Source organism: Thamnophis elegans, chromosome 3, assembly GCF_009769535.1.
Source record: "Thamnophis elegans isolate rThaEle1 chromosome 3, rThaEle1.pri, whole genome shotgun sequence".
In the NCBI taxonomy this organism is placed as follows: Eukaryota; Metazoa; Chordata; class Lepidosauria; order Squamata; family Colubridae; genus Thamnophis; species Thamnophis elegans.
The window spans coordinates 105,257,521-105,278,139 of record NC_045543.1 but is presented as its reverse complement, the minus strand read 5'-3'; the positions used below and the strand labels follow the sequence as shown (position 1 = coordinate 105,278,139).

General features: G+C 36.9%; 1 protein-coding gene across 1 annotated transcript; it reads right to left on the bottom strand.

Moving 5' to 3' along the window:
* Positions 1 to 5,655: 5,655 nt before the first annotated feature.
* On the bottom strand, positions 5,656 to 20,397 carry SPATA9 (spermatogenesis associated 9). Its single transcript, XM_032214764.1, has 5 exons — positions 20,337 to 20,397; positions 19,121 to 19,209; positions 9,730 to 9,957; positions 8,172 to 8,267; positions 5,656 to 5,883 (listed from the first exon to the last, which is right to left on the bottom strand). Exons 1-5 carry the CDS (start codon positions 20,395 to 20,397, stop codon positions 5,656 to 5,658), a joined length of 702 nt encoding a protein of 233 aa, XP_032070655.1.
* Between the last annotated feature and the right edge of the window lie 222 nt (positions 20,398 to 20,619).

The following is a 20,619-nucleotide window of genomic DNA, read 5'->3' as shown; positions in this document are numbered from 1 at the left end:
TTTTGACTTACATGTTAACAAGCAAGGGTCTTCTCTCATTCATCACTTCCCATTATTAGTTGGTCCTAGCTTTTTTCTGTGCAGTGGAGATCATGATCGTGTCATCTCTCAGTAGTGAGAAGAGCACTGAGGGCTTTGTCACTTCCTGCTCTAAGGAAAAACTAATAAAATAGGTTCAGAAAATTTAATTCACAGTATTTGTGTGACATCGTCATAGTATTAATAATAGGAAAATTAAAGAGAATGCTATCAAGTAGGTATACCCTTGGAGGAGGAGCCAATGTCGCAATGTTACATCATGCGGACTCGACAGTCCGAATCCGCCGATGACACTTTTGCCCCTGGACGGTCTGGCAGGACCTAAACCGTCCCAAAGAGATGATGACTGGGAAGACAAGACCTTGCTGGTCGCAGGGACATCACAAAGTCCCTGATTGACCCAAGGGAAGCGCTTCCAACCGGCAGCAAACAGGCAGTTCCCCCGGCTGACATAGTTGGAGACGGCTCCAGAAAGAGAAGTGAAAGTGTTTTCATCTGGTGAGGTTTTCTTTCTTTTCTTTTAGAAGATTGCCCTAAGAAACTCTTTTCTTAAGCTAAATTAGTCCCTTAAGCAAGAACAAAGCGGCATATTTAATCCCTATTGGACTGCCTTAGAAAGTTTTTTGCTCTTGCCTGTAATGATGTTTTGTAGATTGAAGCAATTGCAACATTTCCTGTCTCTCCGTTTGAGGTGAAAGGATCTTTTTTTCTCTTATTTGTTTTCACTACCTTAACTTTTTTGGCTTAAATTATTATTTTTTATTTTAATAAATTTCTCCTGCTACTTGTTACAATATCATATTAAAGATACTCAAGGAAAAAGTCTTTAAAATAGTCGAATCTGCCACTTGGAAGCCCAAGTCTGAAGTTTCTTTTTTCTTTTGCTGTTGTAACAATGTATCCTTTGTTCACTCCCATCTGAGTACACTGATTTTGTAACAGAAGGGTTTGGAACTTGTTTTTAAAACTTGATAAAGACCCAAGGTCACAAATAGTATACTGCTGGCACGTGTGGAAAATATCCTGGCAAGAATTGCAAAAGGAAAGAAAAAGATTAGAACCCTTCTTCTTTGAAAACCATAAAAGAACATCTGCTTAAGATTTAAAATTAAAATAAATATATTCTTTAAAATTTGTGACAGGCTAGAGTGGCAGAAAGTACTAAATTCCTTTCTTTGCCTTTTCTTTATATTTTTTTTACTCTAAAAATGGAGCAATCCTCAGATGAAGAAAACTTGATAATTCAAAACATTTTTGCTGGACTTCAAAACTTCTCAGAAGGACTTGAAAGATTTGAGAAGAAATGGGACAGACTATGGGGTATCACAAAAAAAGATGAAGGGGTTGCAACCCCAGAAATTAAAGAAGCGAATGAAAATACAGAAAATAAAGATAAGAAGTTAGATGAACTTATTAATGGAGTAAACGTGAGTCAAGGTGGAAAGAAGGGAAGTTGGAAAAGTGATTTTGATAATTTGGTGCTTCACCCCAAACTCCAAGATGCAGGAGAAAAAGAAAGAGCGAAAAAGATGGAGTTAATAAGACAAATCTATTCAGAAATAAAGCTGACAACCAAAGTTAAGCGTACATTAATAACAACTCAAGGGCAACCAAACTACAGGAGAGATCTTTTAAGCTGCAAGGTGCGGAGAGAAGTCTTAAAATCCTGGAAAGGCCACGGGAAAAGAATTGACACAACAGCTGGCGAGAGAGGAAAGACCATTTTGTTACTGGAAGGACACTGGTTAATAACGCTTGTTGATGGGAAAAAAAACCTAGTTAATTACTGATGATTATTAAGTAGAGATCTTTGTACTTTATAGACTGTCCTAGACTACCATTGAATGTTTATTTGTTAACATATAATTTACTATGATACTAATAGTGAAATGATAACCTTAGTTAGGATAAATAACCAGGCCATAGAAATGTTAATGTGTACTTCTGGTGATTGTTAAGTAGAAATGTTAGCACCCCTCAGACTGTCTTAGATGTCTAAGGTTTATTTTCTTAGCACCCAATTAACTAATTTGGAAATGAGGGAAAAGTCCTATAAATCTTATTAATAAATGATTGTTTAAAGATGGCTATAAAGGTATAATATTGTGTGGGCCTGTGGAGAGGAGAGGTGAGATAAACAGTAAATAACTTTTAGTCAACTACAATAATAACAAGGAAATGTTAATGGATAATATTTAATGATACATACAGGTGTATTATGTTAGATATCTTATTTAACTGAATTTGCTTTAGAATATGTCATAAAGGTGTAATGTTATTGGAGATCTATTGAAACTGCAAATGAATCAGTAGGTGGTTGTGTCTTTAAATATAAATGATTCTAGATAAAAACATGTTTAAATAATGGTAACCAAATGAGAATTATGGTACAGGGATAGTAAAATACATAATTTTTCCTTCTTGACTTAAAATGTACAATTTGATTTGAATGAAGTATATGTAAAGATTGTGGAAGAAACGCAGGGAATATATTTGTAACCAATCGATACACTTTCTACAAGATGTAACGAAAGATGATTCTTTTTTTGTGTTTTTTTTTGTTTAACTAAAATAATAAAATCCCCCCCCCCAAAAAAAGTAGTTTTTTTTTCCAGACTTCAGTATCGTGAGGAGAACTTTTTGATTACTGGTAAGTGTTGTTCAGCAAGGCTCCTCAATTATTCTTTTGTTTTCCATTTGGAGAGAGCTCACTATATGCCTGAAAGGGCTTTCTATTCAAGATGGCATCCCAGCTTCTCTAGAATGGCCAGGTTTGTATTTTTAGAAAGCTTTGCATCCTTGAAACCATTCAATTTAAGCTTATTAGAGGTACTCTTCCAGTCCCATGATGTATTACAAATGCTGCTTTATGTTTACATATAGGCTTGGTCTCTCACAGAGACTCTCTGTGGATGCTAACGCTGGTACTATCATTTTAAACAATTGCTAATGTTAGTGTGTTTCCCAGTGAATTTGATGCCTGCCATTGATTCTTCAACCTGGTTTACAAGGTTGAAAACTTTACTCTCTAACTCTCTTGTGGAAGTGTCTTTGGAAACAGAAGCATTTCTAAGTAATGTACCTGAGACACTGATCTTCAAATTATTCTCTATTTGGTTTCCAGTTTTGTAAGAAATGTGGTCTTTTCATATGGATATTAGTTACCCTCCTACCTCTCTTCCATCACAGTTCTGAAATTTTGTTGACTCTTCATTCTGGCCAGGCTGGATGCATTGCCATCTGTTTTTCTTTGGGGTTATAGACATACTTCTAACATACTTAAGAGGGCATCAGGGTGACAATACTAGCTCACCTAAAGCTTAAAAATTACAATGTCTATTCTCCCCAAAACAGACTTTCCTTACAATGGAATTCTTGTTTAACCCTCGTATGAAAAATGTATTTAAAAGCCTTATCAGTTTAAATAAACGGAAATACTATTTTTCCATGCTATGTATTAGGGATTTTTAAATAAAGAAATAATTTTTGTTGTGAGACTCTCATCCTTTATCTTGTACGCATGGTACATGGTACATTGACTTTTGCTGTAATGGCTTGTAATATACCAATTACTTTGCAGTATAGTTACTCTTAGTAAGGCAGGTAGGCCACAAATGTCTGCTTAATGCAAGTCAAGCAGGTTATTTGCATTAACCAGGAACTCTTTACAGGCCCTTCTAGGAAAACAAGCTTCGAGGGATTAGGACACATACACACAGTAGATCTGTAGGCTTTAGTAATCCTTTCTATCTCTAGTATGGTAAACCTATCCCAGTGATTTTAGACACTGAGTGCCCAAACTGTGCGCATGCATGTCCAAAGGTGTGTGTGCGTGCTTGCATGTGTGGACATAGTGCAGACATGCCCATGTGCACATGCACACGGACATGCGCACACATATGCAATGGAGACCAGATGGCTGATGGGAGGCAGGGCATCCCAACACCAACAGCGTGGCAAGAGGTAAGATTTTTGCAAGGAAACAGAAGCTGACAAAAGAAACGCCACAGAGGTGACCTGAGGTGATGGCGCATGTGCCTGAGATGACGGCGCATGTGCCAGCAGAGAGGGCTCTGGGTGCCCTAGGTTTGCCATCACGGACCTATGCAGATCAGTAGCTGAATTCCTGGGCAAACACATTTCTCTGCTACTTGAAGCAGGCAATTTTGGAGACTTTTCTTGTTTTGAATCTCAGCTGCCTGGGAGGAAGTTATGAGAAGAAATATTCCAGTATCCAGGAGAGAATATATTCTAATCCCGACTTGTCCCTGCATTTGTTCAAGCCGATTCTCTTGAATCCTACTTCTTTTCTCCAAGATACCTGTGTATGTGTTTTGTTGCTGTGTGTTTTTAACTGTAAATATCATTTTAAACAAACCTTTTAGTGCTAATTTATATTTTGGTGGGTTGTAATTTGTTATTATGCCTCAGGTCTTTAAATGAATATCAAAATTAACTATGATTTCATAGTTATTTACATACACTGAAGTAAACAGATGCTTTACCTTGCGCTTCAGTGCTAAATTTGTATACAATATTAAGATGCAACAAACTATTTACTGTACAACCTTTTCCCCAAATAGTTCACATTGGAGCCTTTTTATAAGGATTTTCTGGTTGGTGTGTGTACTCTAACCAACCACTCGTTAACATGTGTTAAAATCCAGGCCAGGCTGGGTAGAGGAATCAACTGTGGCGCCAGCACTGTAAACATCTGGTGGATTCAGGAACAGACCCTGTAGGAAATGGAGTTCATGGGCCTGGTTAAAGGAGCTGTCACATGGTATCTGTAACGCTTAATCAGGACTGGGATTTTTGCAAACAAGACTTCTCTTTCTCCTCTTGCTGCAAACAGAGCTCTTTTCTTCTAATGGTCGGAATTTGTCCATTAGAAAGGTTGTAAGTAACAAAGACTTCTTTACACAGTAGCTTTGGCACAACTTGGCACACACTGTTGTGTAGGAGGGGCTTTTTCAGAGCAAGATGCCTTCCACACAGTATGTTGTTAGTTGTCTGGCAAATAAGATTTCTGAAGGGAGAGAATCCAAACCGAACCAAATGCCTGCTCTTTGGAATTGTAAGTTATGGAATTCTTTTTTTTTAAAAAAAAGGTATAGTTGTTTTTAAAATGAGCCTGTGAGAAAAAATGTATTTGCATAGTTAGAGGCAAAGAAAGCTATGAAATTATGAGCTTTCTGGACAAGGGTCAACTAAAAGAAACATCAGCATTTCCCAATGGTTTTCTAATGATGAACTTGTTATACTTACTCCTCCTTCACGTTTTAACTTTAACTATTTAATAATATCTTTCTCTGTTTTGAGATGAAACTTTTACATGACATATACAAGTAATTTATCCATAAATCAGTTTTTTTCCCCTCCACTAGGCAGTTTCTAAAGCAGTCATGCCAAGGCTTACAAAAGTTGAATTGGCTTTATTATCAGCTTGGAAAAAGATGCTTCATTTGGATTTCTGCCTTTGCAAAATGTATCTTCCGTATGCTTTCCGCATCCTGGCATTTCTTGAATGGAAAATGAGAACCATGCTCATATATTTGTATATTTAATAAAACAATGTGGATATAGGCTGAAAAGTCAAAGCTGTAAAAAGAACCGTTATTGTTCACTTTCTTGATCCACTGCTGATAGTAGAGTATGGATGCTTCCACTCTTTTGTGATGCTTTAATAGGAAGTATTGAAGAGTCTTGTTGAAGGGGGGAAGTTGCTTCAGGGTCTTTGGGAAATCCATTTTCATCCACATCTTCACTGCTGCTTTCTCTAGAAGTGTCTTCTGTTTCAATGATGCCTTTTAATTTTGCCAGCAATTTGTTAATGGAGACTGCCTGTTCACATAGAAAGAAATACTTTTGTTTAATTAACTTTAAATAATCTACATTGTTTCCTAATTTAAGGAGAGTGTGTTGCCCTGTAGTTTTAGTACTGGCTAGACTGTATTAATTTTATTTATTAAATTTGTATGTGTTCATCTCCCCCATAAGGTGACTCTGGGCATTAATTACAACAAAATAATAAATCACTGGAAAGTTAACTCTATGACAGAAATAAGTAGGGGAGGCTGACATTAAGGGTGAGCTGCTGGGGGTTCACAAGGGTTTGGAAGAACCTCTAGCTAAGATTCTGTGCAGTTCAGAGAACTCCCAAATCCCATTCCTGGCTGGATCTGCCCACCCCTTCCCTCTCAGAAGTCCCCACTCAGCCTGTTTTGGATGCAGGTAAGTGCAGGAGGCACAAATGCTTGGGGAGGGCAGAAAACAGGACTACCAGAAGTTCAGGAAGGCCAGAAACAGGCTCATTTCTGGCCTCCAGAGGGCCTCTGGAGTCTGGGGAGGCAGTTTTAACCCTCCTGGAGGCTCAAAGAAAACCTCCAGAGCCCAGGGAAGACAAAAACGGCCCATCACCATGGTGTAGGAGGCCGGCTAGGCCACGTCCACCCAGCAACTGGGCAGAGAACCTTTGCTAACATTTTTGAAGCCCACCCCTGGTTGACATCTATATCTAGGCTGGTGATCGGGTGCCATAGAACCAAAAACTGAACTGAACTGAAACTGTTCCTCCTTGAACAACCAGGGATGGGGAGTTAAAGCATCAAGATGGGTGATGCCCATCTTGAAAAAGGGGTAGTCTTTATGTGGTTGTGGCTGCCACCTGGATGTTTTTGACCTATTCCAGATTACCATCATCTGTGATGACTGGCTTTCACTTCCTTCTTTTTTCATTCACAGCTCAAAAAATGCAATGATCTGATCAAGTTTGAAGGCATTATTAATGGGGATAATGGTGGCTTCACCTTCTCCATGCTCTTTTTTCCTTCTTCAAGCCTACCAGGAGGAGGAATGAAAAAGATGAAGAGATGAAACATCTCTATTTTTGTGGTTGTTATAGCCTTCCACTTCTTTGTAGAACCAACAAGTAAATTTATATACTAGGGCACGGGTGTCAAATTCGCCATGTCACATTGTCGTCACATGACATTTCTTGATGTTTTTCCATTTACAGAGGTGGGGTGGGCGTGGCCTGCACATGATGCATCCGGCCCACAGACCACTAGTTTGACACCCCTATACTAGGGGATCAGTCAAACCCAGAACTAGCTGAGATTCTGGATCAGACAACTTAGTTTAGGCTGTTGTGCTGCTGTGTGAACATATTCATTGTATTTTTTTCTGATGTTAGCTACCTTCAGTGTAATTTTTGATAGAAAATTGATATATTATACAAGTCAAATTAATTTCCTATGTCATTTTAATGGCTTTAATATAAGTTAGTAACAAATTTTTTTCCACCGGTTTTTACTGTTGGTTTTTATTGATTTGATTTTAATTTTGATTAAAAATTTGCTATCACATTTTATATTTTATAAGCTGTTTTTGTAGCCCACATGGAGCAGAGTATACATTTAATAATATAATATGAAAAAAAAATGTAGGACTTCAATCAGAACCTTGAAAGAAGGGTGGGCTGTATCTTAACATTTTTAAAGACACAATGCTATAAATGTTTTATTAAATCTTGCCCATTATTAGGGTAAGACATAAAACCTACAAGTATATTGGCTGGATTCTTGTAGAAGAGTCGGTAGAGCTGGGAACAGAGTTAAGCAAGTTATCAGTCTAAAGTTACCATATTCCCACAAAGGTCTAAATCAAATCCCTCTTGAATCTGTTGACCCTTATCTGTAAATTTAGTATTAAACTCTAGTTGACTAGATTTTCATGTATAGGTTTGAGAAATAAATCTTCTGAACTGCAACTTAACGTATGGCCCTGATTCTTTGCATCTCATATTTCCTTCATCAACTTTTGTCATTTGTAATCATGGTCTGTAGTATAATCATGGCATGTGGGATAGTCTAGATAGTCTTGGTTGTATTTGCGAAACACATTAATCATAAAACAAGGCTTACTATTCACAGTTCACTAAACATATCTAAGCTATAACCAAACCATTTTAAGGCTTAATGTGATGTTTGAACTCATATTTTGCTCATTGGTAAATGAGACATGAGCTCTATTGCCAAAATTCTATAATTATTGATTATGAGTTTACTTGCTGAGAATAAAATGCTATTTTGTATGAGAAAAGCTAGAGGAACACTAGTTTATTAACCCACCAGAAAAATTAATGCTGCATAAGAAGCACACATTAAGCTGGTAAGGGCAGCCTTTGCTGGGTAGGAAATAATATCATAAAAGAAGACTTTCTTGTCCTGAAGAGAGAAAACAGAGGAAAAAAATCATTCATTCATTTTATAATATAGTGGGTGTGATCATTTCAATTTTAAATGCCACAGTTTTCAGTAAAAGAATTAAGGTATTGTTTCTTAATAGTATAACAAACTGTTAGACAACATATGAACTGTCCTTTATACCAAGTGAATTGAATTCCTGGTATTACTAATTAAGGGACATGGTGCAGCTCTTTCATCTTTTTTTCCTCTTTCTAGTAGAGGAAAAAAGGATAGATGGTGTTAGGAGAAAATAGATGGAGTTTTATGTGAATAAGACAATGCAGTTTACTGATTCCCTGGAAATCACTTTCTAGTGATTTAGCAAGTTGTTCAGCTTATATACCAAGTAAATTCAACCATTCACTAAGCCATTAAGTAGCAGTCAGGAGTTTAGCATGCTGTCGTCCTTGATTAACGACTGTCTTATTTAGTGACTCTTCTAAATTACGACAGCACTGAAAAAGTAACTTTACAACAAGTCCTTGCATTTATGATTACCGCAGTATCCCCGCACTCACATGGTTGTCATTTCTGCACATCACAGCTGATTTCTGAGAAAGTTAATGGAGAAGCTGATGATAAAATCACAAGTCACAGCTATATGATGTCTCCCCTTATGACCATATATTATTTGCTTAATGATGGCAGCCAGAGTGATGTTAATTGAGCATGGTCACATGATGTTTCATGTAACAAATGTGTCACTTAGCAATGGTGGTTGCTGATCCTAATTATTGTATTTTTTGGAGTATAAGATGCACCAGAGTATAAGACGCACCAAGATTTTGAAGAGGCAAATTAAAAAGTTTTTGCACTCTGCAGACCTCCCAAAAACGGCCCATTTTTTGTCAAAAAAAGGACATGCATAGCCTTTAGGAGGCTTGTAGAGTGCTCCTGAGGGCTGGGGCTCCCAAAAACGAGCAAAAACCACCCTGTTTTTCGCTCCTTTTTGCCCTCCCCAGCCCCAGGAGCTCTGGAAGCCTCCTAAAGGCTATGCACAGCCATTTTTACAAAGTGAGTGGGGTTTCGGGAGGCCACAAATGCTGTATTCAGTGTATAAGATGCACCCAGATTTTCACCCTCTTTTTTGGGGTAGAAAGGTGCCGTCTTATACTCCAAAAGATATGATACATTAAGCATTACCTGCATTGTGTGAATGTAGTGATCAAGTAACTAAATTAAATTGGGCCAAGTTATCTGTCCCCCATGTAATTTTGAGATAAGGGAAAGTAATTTTTTTTAAAAATATAGGACTGCCTAACACAGAGACTGTCATGGCAATCTAGGCCATAAAAGATGATTTATAAATTATTAGGGCTGGGTTGACACAGGCTAAGCTAAATCTATAGGGTTAGACTGTTGCTTAGTGATATGTTTGACCGTAGCACTTTCAGAGTAGAACTTATTTAAGACTTTGGGAGGGATAGCTGAATTTACCTACTTTTATCTTATACAAAGGCTGCTTGGGAGTATTTGATGTTCTCAAAAGGCGTCGTGATAAGATATTTAACTCTGTTAATTTTCTAACAAGTTGCGGCTGTAAGACTTTTGCAATGGAGTTTGAAGACTGTGATAGTGTAGTTAGCCCATTCATAATGATAGCTCCATGAGCTGAATAGAATACCCTGGTGATAACTGACTCAGATTTCTGCACCCTGGGATTTGTTTCCTGAAATAGAAATAAAAAAGCTCTTAGATTTAGAACAAAAATAGTCAATTTGTTGTAAGAAAAATAGTTAACATGTAGTTACTTGCCTATGTGTTGACTATATTTACACACACACACACACACACACACACACACACACTATTAGGGAGGATAAAATATAATAATAATAATAATAATAATAATAACAACAACAACAACAACAACAACAACTCCGCCGTTGCCGGTCCCAAGCCCGGATGAGAAAAGAGGAGGGTTGGGGTCAGGTTGGCAACTGGCCCCATAAAAAAAATCCCGCCAACCCATACAATATGGTGAAAGAAACGAATAAAAATTTTATACCGCATCGGTCGTCGCGCGGGTTAACAAGGGCCGCGGTGGATGTTGAGGTCCCTGGACATCCGTCGACAAGTGGGGTACAACTGGACCAGCCAACAAATCGACAAAAATATAGTGCAGATGAAAACCGTGCCATAATGGCCTGTTACTACAACTCAGAGCCAGAAAAAAGAGGTTATTTAAAGCAAATGTATGAATTATGGAAAGAACAATATCCAGATTCAAATGTTAGTGAACACCGACTAGCAGATCAAAGGCGATTTATTATACGGAATAAAGTGTTTAGTGAAGTTGAACTTGAGGAAATTCAGGCAAATTGCAAAACCAAAAAAACAATATCACAAGCGGAAATAACTGATATTCAAGACACAACTAAAGACATTATAGTAGAACTCCCAGATGAAGCTCTCGGGGAGGAAATAACACCACCACCACTAGAACCAGTTGTCATAGAACCAACTGATGAACTAACTCAAAAACAAAAAGAATTGAAGGATAAGATCATGGAGCATTTTCTGCTTAATGAGGAAAGGCAACGTTTACCATCACTAAAAACTGTGCCTAAGAAAATTTTGGCCCCTATCATGAAAATGGTTAATGCAGTGTTTTCAACAATTGAATCGGGATCCATCTTGGAAATGAACCAGTTAATGTACAGCGCAGCTGTAATAGTCACTAATGAACTAGGCATTAAAATCAAAGTACCTAGTCACACAACAGAAAAAGCATCAAGGCCAAAGTGGAAAATCTGATTAGAACAAAAAGTCAAAAAATTAAGGGCAGATGCTAGTAACTTAAAGAACATGCAGGAGCAACGGCTTAAAAACAACAAAACCATAGATCGGCTAATCAGAAGATATAGATTGGATACAAGAAGCATCAATGAAGCTGTAGAGATTGTAAAACAGCAGATAACAGCAACAGCTAGAAAAATTGAAAGATATGAGGCACGAATCATGCAATATAAACAAAATCAGCAATTTCGAACAGACCAACGGCATTTTTATCAAAGTCTTAATGTGAATGGTGACACCAAAAGTGAAAAACCAGAAAAGCAGGCCACAGTTGAATTCTGGAAAAAATTGTGGGAAAATGCAAAGGACTACAATAAGGAAGCAAAGTGGATACATGACTTTGAGAAAAGCATTGGCAACAAACAAATGCAAGTATTAGAAATAACAACTGAGATGGTCAAAAATCGAGTAAAAAAGGTAAAGAATTGGACATCACCTGGAAAGGACCAATTACATGGTTTCTGGCTCAAATATCTGACCAGTTTACATGCAATATTGGCCAGGCAACTGAATGAAATTTTACAAAAGGGCCAAATTGATGAATGGTTGACAACTGGAAAAACATACTTGATTCAGAAAGATGCAACTAAAGGAACAACACCTGAAAACTACAGACCAATAACATGCTTGCCAACAACCCTCAAATTACTCACAGGCATTATTGCAGATAACATGATGGATTATTTGGAAACAAACAACATCTTGCCAGTAGAGCAAAAAGGCAACAAAAGAAGGAGCAGGGGCACAAAAGATCAGCTCCTAATTGTTAAAATGATATTAGAAAATTCTAAGAACAGAAAAACGAACTTGAATATGGTCTGGATTGATTACAAAAAGGCATTTGACTCACTGCCACATAGTTGGATCATAAAATGCTTAGAAACAACTGGCATTAGCAAAAATATTACATCCTTTACTGAAAAGGCGATGAAACAATGGAGAACTGAGTTAGCAGTAGGGAATGAGATCTACGGAATGGTTAATATCAAGCGAGGAATTTTCCAGGGTGATTCACTTTCACCTCTTCTCTTCATCATCGCGATGATCCCACTATCAGTAATCTTAAAAAAAGTGAAATTAGGCTACCAAACAGCCAAAGAAGCTGAAAAAATTTCGCATTTACTATATATGGATGATTTGAAACTCTAGGGAAAGTCAGAAATAGAAATCCAATCATTGACAAACACAGTCCGAGTATTCAGCACCGATATTTCAATGCAGTTAGGCATGGAAAAATGCGCCACTGTATCCATAAAAAGGGGCAAAATCATTGCATGTGAGGGCATTGAAATGCCCAATGGCCAAGCCAACTAATTAAATGCAACAAAAATGAAGCCTACAAATACTTAGGCATTCTGCAGTTGGATAACATCAAGCTTGGAGAAGTAAAAACTATTTTCAGGCGAGAGTACACCAACAGAGTTAGGAAAATTTTGAAATCTAAATTGAATGGTGGAAATACAATCAAGGCCATAAATACATGGGCAATACCAGTTATAAGATACACAGCTGGTATAATTAACTGGACACAAGCTGATTTGGACATTTTGGACCGAAAAACCAGGAAACTAATGACAATGCACTACAGTTTACATCCACGTGGTGATACTGATAGACTGTACCTGCCCTGAAAATCAGGTGGCAGAGGATTATTACAAGGGAAGCAAACAGTTGAAGAAGAAAAACATGCACTGGCTGATTATTTAAAAGAAAGTCAAGAACATCTATTAATCGAAGTAAAGAACAAAAATCTACTGAAGGCCCAACAGACGAAACAAGAATACAGAAAAGATGTGATAAAATCAAGAATGGAGAGTTGGCAGAACAAAGCACTGCATGGCCAATTTCTGGAAAAAATAAAAGATAAAGTGGACAGTGAACAAACTTGGTTATGGTTAACAACAGGTACATTAAAGAAAGAAACAGAGTCACTAATCCTGGCTGCGCAAGAACAAGCTATCCGCACAAATGCCATTAAGGCCAAAATCAAAAAATCCTCTGATGATGCCAAATGCAGACTTTGCAAAGAAGCTGATGAAACTGTTGATCACATACTCAGCTGCTGTAAAAAAATCGCGCAGACTGATTATAAATTGCGGCACAATTCAGTAGCACAAATGATCCATTGGAATTTGTGCAAAAATTATAATATTAAAACAGCAACAAACTGGTGGGAACATCAGCCTGAAAAAGTCACCGAAAATCAGATGGTCAAGATCTTGTGGGATTTCCGTATACAAATGGACAAAATACTGGCGCATAATACACCAGACATCACACTGGTTGAGAAAAATAAGGTCACAATCATAGACATCGCAATACCAGGTGATAGCAGGGTCGCCGAGAAGGAACATGAAAAAATCGCAAAATACCAGGACTTAAAAATCGAAATTGAACGACTATGGCACAAACCAGCAGTGATAATTCCAGTGGTAATTAGCACACTGGGTGCTATTCCAAAAGCACTGGAATTACATTTAAAACAGTTAAAAATTGACAAAATCACCATCAGTCAAATGCAAAAAGCCGCACTGCTTGGATCTGCACGCATATTACGAAAATACGTTACGACGTCCTAGGCCCCTGGGTGGGGCCCGACTAGTAACCAATGCCAAATCCGGCGAATCAACTGGCCGCTGTGATACAATTGTATAATAATAATAATAATAATAATTTCATTGAAAACAGTAAAATTTGGTACTAAAATAGTCTGATTATAAAGAAGTACTATATATTTCTAATATTACATTCTAATTATTATATTCTAATATTACAACTCCCAAACAGCTGTATTCTATTTATAATGTCAGTTATTATTTCAATTGAATAAGCATCACTATTTCTAGTAATCTTATTAGCCTTTTAACATAGGATTACCACTGAAAAGCAGAATAAACTGTATTAAATAAGAGGTTACAGACTCAGCATGAATTTATTTATTGTTCATTCACTAAATGCTGTCAAGATTATTAGTGCACTTCAGAACTGTAGCCCATGTTCATCCACTGAAAACCAGGAGGGAAATGTCAGCATATTTTAGAAAAACAGATACACCAAATCTTGTTGTTTGAGAGGGAGTGCTCAATGCTAAAACAAACAAAAGCCATCCATGGAGAATAGTTAGCAATAGAGTAGAGAGGGGAAAATGGAACTGGAAATGGGGGACAGAAAAGGGCCATGTTTCCTTGGAGCACACAGAGGTTTACATTTTAACAAAGGAGTGCCTGTTAACCTTTTATTTCCCATCTGTACATAAATAATACACAGTTGGAAGCCTGGGGACAAATCCACTCTTCCTGTTGTACTAGTGCAAACATAAGCCACCCGTCTTTCTGGAGGACTGTAATACTGTATATACAACCTCTTCCTCAACTCACCCCTAGTTTGCATTGTCTCAAAAAGTATCTTTTCCACTTCTTACAGACAAAGGGATAACAATTTATCCACTGCACTTGGCGGCATTGAAAGCAGAAGCCTCCACTCTCTGATTGGGTAATATTTATTGTGGTTGGAATACCCCCTTCCTGTTGGTCTTTGTCTTGCAAAGCCATTTCATCTTGAGCTGCTGAACCCTGCTCAGAAGGAACCTTCTTAGGGTTTATAACACTGAACCACTGACTTCTCTAAAGGGGACAAGTTCACATAACCTGATTGCATGTGTCATGTGAGATCTTATTATGAATTAGCTTCTCACTTATGCTGTCAGATTATACTTTGTCAGAGAGTGAAAAACCTTTGCCTTGGTTTATTATTTATTCTTCATTTTTAGAAACAAATAAGTGTCATATGCACTCAGGACAACCTGCTTTAAAGTAAAACTTATTTTCTTGTCCTTTTCCAGGAGAGTGTCTTGATTCTGCTGCCTATATTGCTATCCTCCTGCTTCAACAGTACAGTGGTTAGCCTGCTTGCATGTCTTATCCTGCCTGTGGGACTGATCTAGCTAGTTTTAGCCAGAGAAAGTCCATTTTGTTAAAAAAAAAAAAAAAACCAAACCAAACCAAACCAAACCCAAAAGCCTTCATTTTGCTCACTTCTGCCCGTAGATGTTTTCTCTCTGGGCTTCTTATTCTTGGGCCTCACAGCCTTGCCCTAAAATTCTGGGAAGCCTATGTGATACCCTTATCATGGAATTTGTACGAAGCCAGCAGCTGAGTCAGAGTTAACTTCCGCTATCCTTTCGCATATAAATTCGTTTGCATACTTCATTACCAGCTTTATCAGTTAGGGACAGAAGGACAAGGGCTATATTTTAGTAATGAATCTACTTCTGGGAGGGCCATTCTCTAGCAGGGCTGTGAATACTTTGTCCCTCATTGCCTATTGCTTGCTAATGACCATGTTTTCCAAGGGTGCATAAAAGCTATGCTAATTTGTGATTTAGTCCCAAGATTACAACTCTTTGGGCTGTACAGAATAAAAAGCTTGCAATTTACCACATTGTGTTATAAATTGGCTACTTTCCCAGCAGGGAAAAACAAATTCAGCATTCTGGGGTGGGGGTGGGGGCAGTTCATGTTTTGACCAACAGGCTTGTGCAAGTGCCAGGTTTGAAACTTGCCACCTCAACTTCATTTACTATCCCTCACCACTCCCCAAACTATCCATTTTTTTCACAGTACTTTTTTTTGAAGGTTAGATTGTTGGTGGAATGTTGAAACTTGTATATATTTAGTAATATGATTTATTTGATTTATTGTTTAAACTCAGGCATCAGTGCTGTGCTTATCCATTTGGACTGGTGGCAGCAAGTATGGTGACACAGGGTACCATTGAACTAATTAAAAAAAAACAAAACAGAAGAAGCATACAGATGGTAGCTCAGGGGAAGAAAAATAATAATTTTTAAAAAATGTTCTGGCCCACTTTTAAATTGAGGATCTAATTGAAGATACCAAGTTGTATATCTAGTCCTCCAGAAAGACGAGTGGCTCTTCAGATTGTGAATCTAGTAATACGTTTGAAACTGTTAAAAATGATGTGAAAGTACAGATACAAATCATACATTCATAAAAGTATAAATTATTTTGTCTCTAAATAAAAGTATAATATAAACCATTAAAAAATTAAAGCAGTGTATGCAAGCCAAGCATACATTATTGAAATAATCTTAATAATTCATATTCTAGTGATTCATAAATCAGTTCCACCTTTCAATAAATTTGATGAGTACACTGCCTGGAAGATTTTCTTTTTCAAAATATCAGGAGTATTTTTAAAAAATAACTTTTGATTAATTTTTAATACAGAATAAAACCTAAAAAGAACTAATATTTAGAATGAAAAAGAGAAGAAATGAAAGAAAGAAAAAGAGCAAAGACAAAGGTGCAGACATTTTTAAAAAGAAAAAGAAGAATTATAAAGAAGTAACCTCCAATTTTCTTTTATAGCAATTATAAGTGTAGTGTATAAACCTCTTTCAAATATTTCTACTCAACCTTGCTTCGTATAGAAGAGCTTGGGGAGGGGGGATTTTAATGATGTGTTAGCTACAATCCCAGCATTTTTGAAGGCTTGTGTCTTGAGAATTATGAGAAAGGGGTATAAATCTGAAAGTTACAAATCATCTTCTTGCCAATCTTATGAGACTGATTATTTTCCAAATCCAACATTAGCAAGCTCCAAATAGTGGAATATTGCAACATATAGAAAAATTGAGATCACTCCTTCCTTGTTAGTTAAGCTTATACTATCTTTCCAAATTAAAGTCTTTAAAAAGGTGAAACATTAGAAAATGCAACTCTTCATCTTCCAAATTTCAAGCTATTGCTAGAGAATGTCTCAACATCAATGTGCTGTAACTGGGCCATAGGTTTCTATTGTAAAATAGTTAGCAATTTTTTTCTTCCAAAGGCTGTTCAAACATTAAATATTGTTGCATAGAAAGGAATCTCTTATCCAATAATGACATTTGTTATTACAATAGTCTCCTGTATGTTATGTTTTTTAAAATAAAAGCAGGGGTGAGATGCTATTTAAAATTCATTTGGAAACTTTATTTATTTATGCCTAAGTCAGTTTTAACTTGGGCAACTGCATAGACAACTTCATACAATTTGGTGACAAATTGCATGAAGTTTCAGAAGTGGTTTGATTTGCCTTTAACTTATATAAATGGTGAAATCCAGGCTATGTCAGGCCCGCAAAAATAAAGACAAGTAGAGATACTTCTAAACAGTTTCCTCTATCAGGGAAATATTGTTCCTTACCTATATAGGCAGAAATGTTTCCAAACTAAAGTAACTACTTAAATCACTAAAGATATACTCTGAGAAGTTCTAAGGAGGAGCAATCTTGACCCTCTTTCTCCCAATCAAACTATCTAAATTTTGCTGTCTCTTGATCCTCTGGAATGTAGACCCTCCTTTGTGGGAATCTAGACTACATTCCAGCATAGGTTGACTGTTCTATGGCCAGATGGGCTTGTTCTGTGAAAGGAGGAGGAGGAGGAGGAGGAGGAGGAGGAGGAGGAGGAGGAGGAGGAGGAGGAGATTTTTGTATAACCCCCCTTGCAGCACACTGCTCCTGAGGCTCAACTCAGTTTTTCAGACAAATATCTGAGGAATCAAAGGAGTCTGTAAGAAAAAGTTTTTGCAAAAGTCATATCTAAAACCCTTGCTTCAGTGTAAGACATCACTAAACAGTTTAAAACAAAAACATATATGGATATATCCAAAACAAAAGATTTGTAGTCTTCAGATCAATCTCCTATTTTGAAGAAAACTGACACAATCTTTTTTCAAATGTTGACATGTCTATCTGATTGCATTACTTCAATTAGGAGTTTCTTTATTTGTATTGACATTTAGTGACCTATGGATCTTTGCGGACCAGGTCTGGTAGCTCCAAATTTACAAACTCCCATGAACTTGGGTTTTGGCAATGTCTTTATGATGGATAAATGTTGTTGTTATGATATTCTTTATATGGGGATAAATAGATTTGTCCTTCAATTGTATGACTAACATCAAAGTTAGTTAAACTTTACAAGTTAAAGCAGATATTTTGACTAGATTGTATCTACTTATAACAATAGCTTTCACCCTCGCAATTGAGCAACTCCATTCATGTTACCTGTCTAACTATAGTTAACTGTGGGGTATCCAAGCCAGTTTCTTTGTTTGAACAACATACTGAACCATAAACTGATCATAGAGTTTGCAGAACTTTAAGCCTAAAGTCTGGTTGGCTAGCTGGTGGCCCAATGTTGGTGGCTCAATACAATGTGCCTGTTATACTCAGCACTGTATGCTATTACATTATCATATTATTTTATGAAAATGAAAGCAATTTCACAAATGTGTTGCACACAAGGAATAAATATTGTCATTTGCTAAAACATCATTCTTCAACTTGATTCCCTGCCACATACTTTTGCATAGATATTCTCATGTTGAGCCAGCATGATCATTGCTTAGTGAAAATTGGTCAACAATTGCCAAGAGTTTTATTTCACACGAGGTTCATAATTTAAAAAAAAAAATCTATCCATTCTGTTCTATTAAAACAAAATAGTTGTAGCAACCACTCAAACCAATATAACTGATAAAAAATGTTGCAAGGAGACAGGGGAGAGTAAGGAGACAATTACTGTATCTACTTCCCTTATTTCTATATCTTTTGCAAGCTGTTATACAAATTGGCCACTGTTACAGAGATATATTCAAGATCACCTTTATTCTAGTATAAATTATATATGTACATTTTTAGTATGATATAAAGGTACAACATGGATACCTGCATCACTGAATAATTAAAATTTTTTTGTTGCTTTTAATCATATTTATTTCTTATATGACACTGTAACTTATGGTTACTCATACTAAAGAAAGTTAAACTAAATATGACATACGTAGGTATGCAGTATTGTAAATGTATTTAGTGAACTGAATATATTTACTGTTATATGGTAAATTTTTCATTCTAATCTGAGACTTTGCAAAATGAAAAGTAAATGAAATGTAACAAAGTACCTTATGGAAACGTTTGAACATTAAGATAGCGAGGAAATGCAGTAATTTAAGAAATATTACCTGGTTTGAACGTGTCAGCCTCAATAGATTTGGAAATTCATCCCTAATCTCATCTATAACTTCCAAGATGGCTCTCTGTATAACCCCAGCTGAATTGAAATATAATAATTAAAATAATAAAATTTTGATCTTCAAAATTTGATTTCAAACATGAAGCGTTGTATATTTGTAAAAAAAAATGGGTTAAATGAGGTATAATATCAGGGCTAAGGACTGAGTAGGTATCAATCAATATTTGATTACTATAGTGGGAAACCATGTTATTATGTTAAGCTAGCATTGGAAACTAAAATGCCCTTCAGGTTTTGTTAGGCCCCATTCATGAACACAGGATCCTACCCAATTTGAACCATATTCTGAAGACTATGTGATGATTATGCCCAGTATCAATATTCTTTTCTTTTTTTCTCCGTTGTGCTAGTGGTGGGCTCGGACCGGTTCAGCTGCACTAGTAGTAGCTTGGTGGCCTGAGTCGCTGGAACCAGCAGCGACCCAGGCCTGCCACGCCCCTGAAATGGTTCTCCTGGCAGCACCTTCTTTTTTGCTTCTGTACATGCGCAGAGCAATTTTAGTTGTACTGCGTATTAAACGCAAAGCACATGCAAGGCGCATCCCTGAGTAAACCGGCAGTAGTCTCTACCGGAACCCACCACTGCATTGTACAGTGGCTCAGTCCCAGGAAAGTCTAATTTCCATTTTGGGGGGTTGAACTAGAATGACCCCTCCAACCTTACGATTCTATGATTCTCCTGATCTCGCTTTTAAGCAGTAATTTGGAGAAATCAAATTTTTTTTGGCATCCAGTTAGCAAAATGGTGGTATGGCCTAAGGACAACTTCTTATATGTATAAACTTTAGTCAATTTTTAGCCAGATTGATGAGATCTGCCTCCTGTTTCCAAGAGGTTAATAATTTGGCTGGACTAATTTATTGCTAAATTCCTTTACTGTTGACTAAAATTGTGGAGGCAACTGGAGGCAATGAGTTTCAGAAATTTCTGTAAGGAAAAATATTGTGGGAACTTAGCCCATCTCTCACATATTTCTAAACGTATAGGCAGTTTACTGAAACTTTTCGCTCAATGACATTTCTCTTCGAGTTTGGTTATCTTAAGCCAAATTTAACAAAGTTAGGTATATGTGTGCACATATGATAGAAGCTGGAGTTCTTTTAAATGTTTGAAAATTTAAGTTGAAAATATTCTTAGACTTCATACCTTGTCCAGCAAATTTCCTGACAATCTCTCCACATATCCAGCCAATTGGCCTAAGGGCCATTTTTTTGATGCTTGCTACTACTACTAAAGTTAGAGGATGGTGTCTTCCAATCAAACGGATAGTTCAAACCACAAATGACAGCATCCCATACATATGCATATCTCTACCTTCAAGGCAGGAGACCTTTATGAGAACATAATGTACCTCTCAAACACAGTTACAGCCTGGGGCAATCAGTGTGCCTCATGTATACCAAATTAGCCTTTTTAACAGACAGGACTT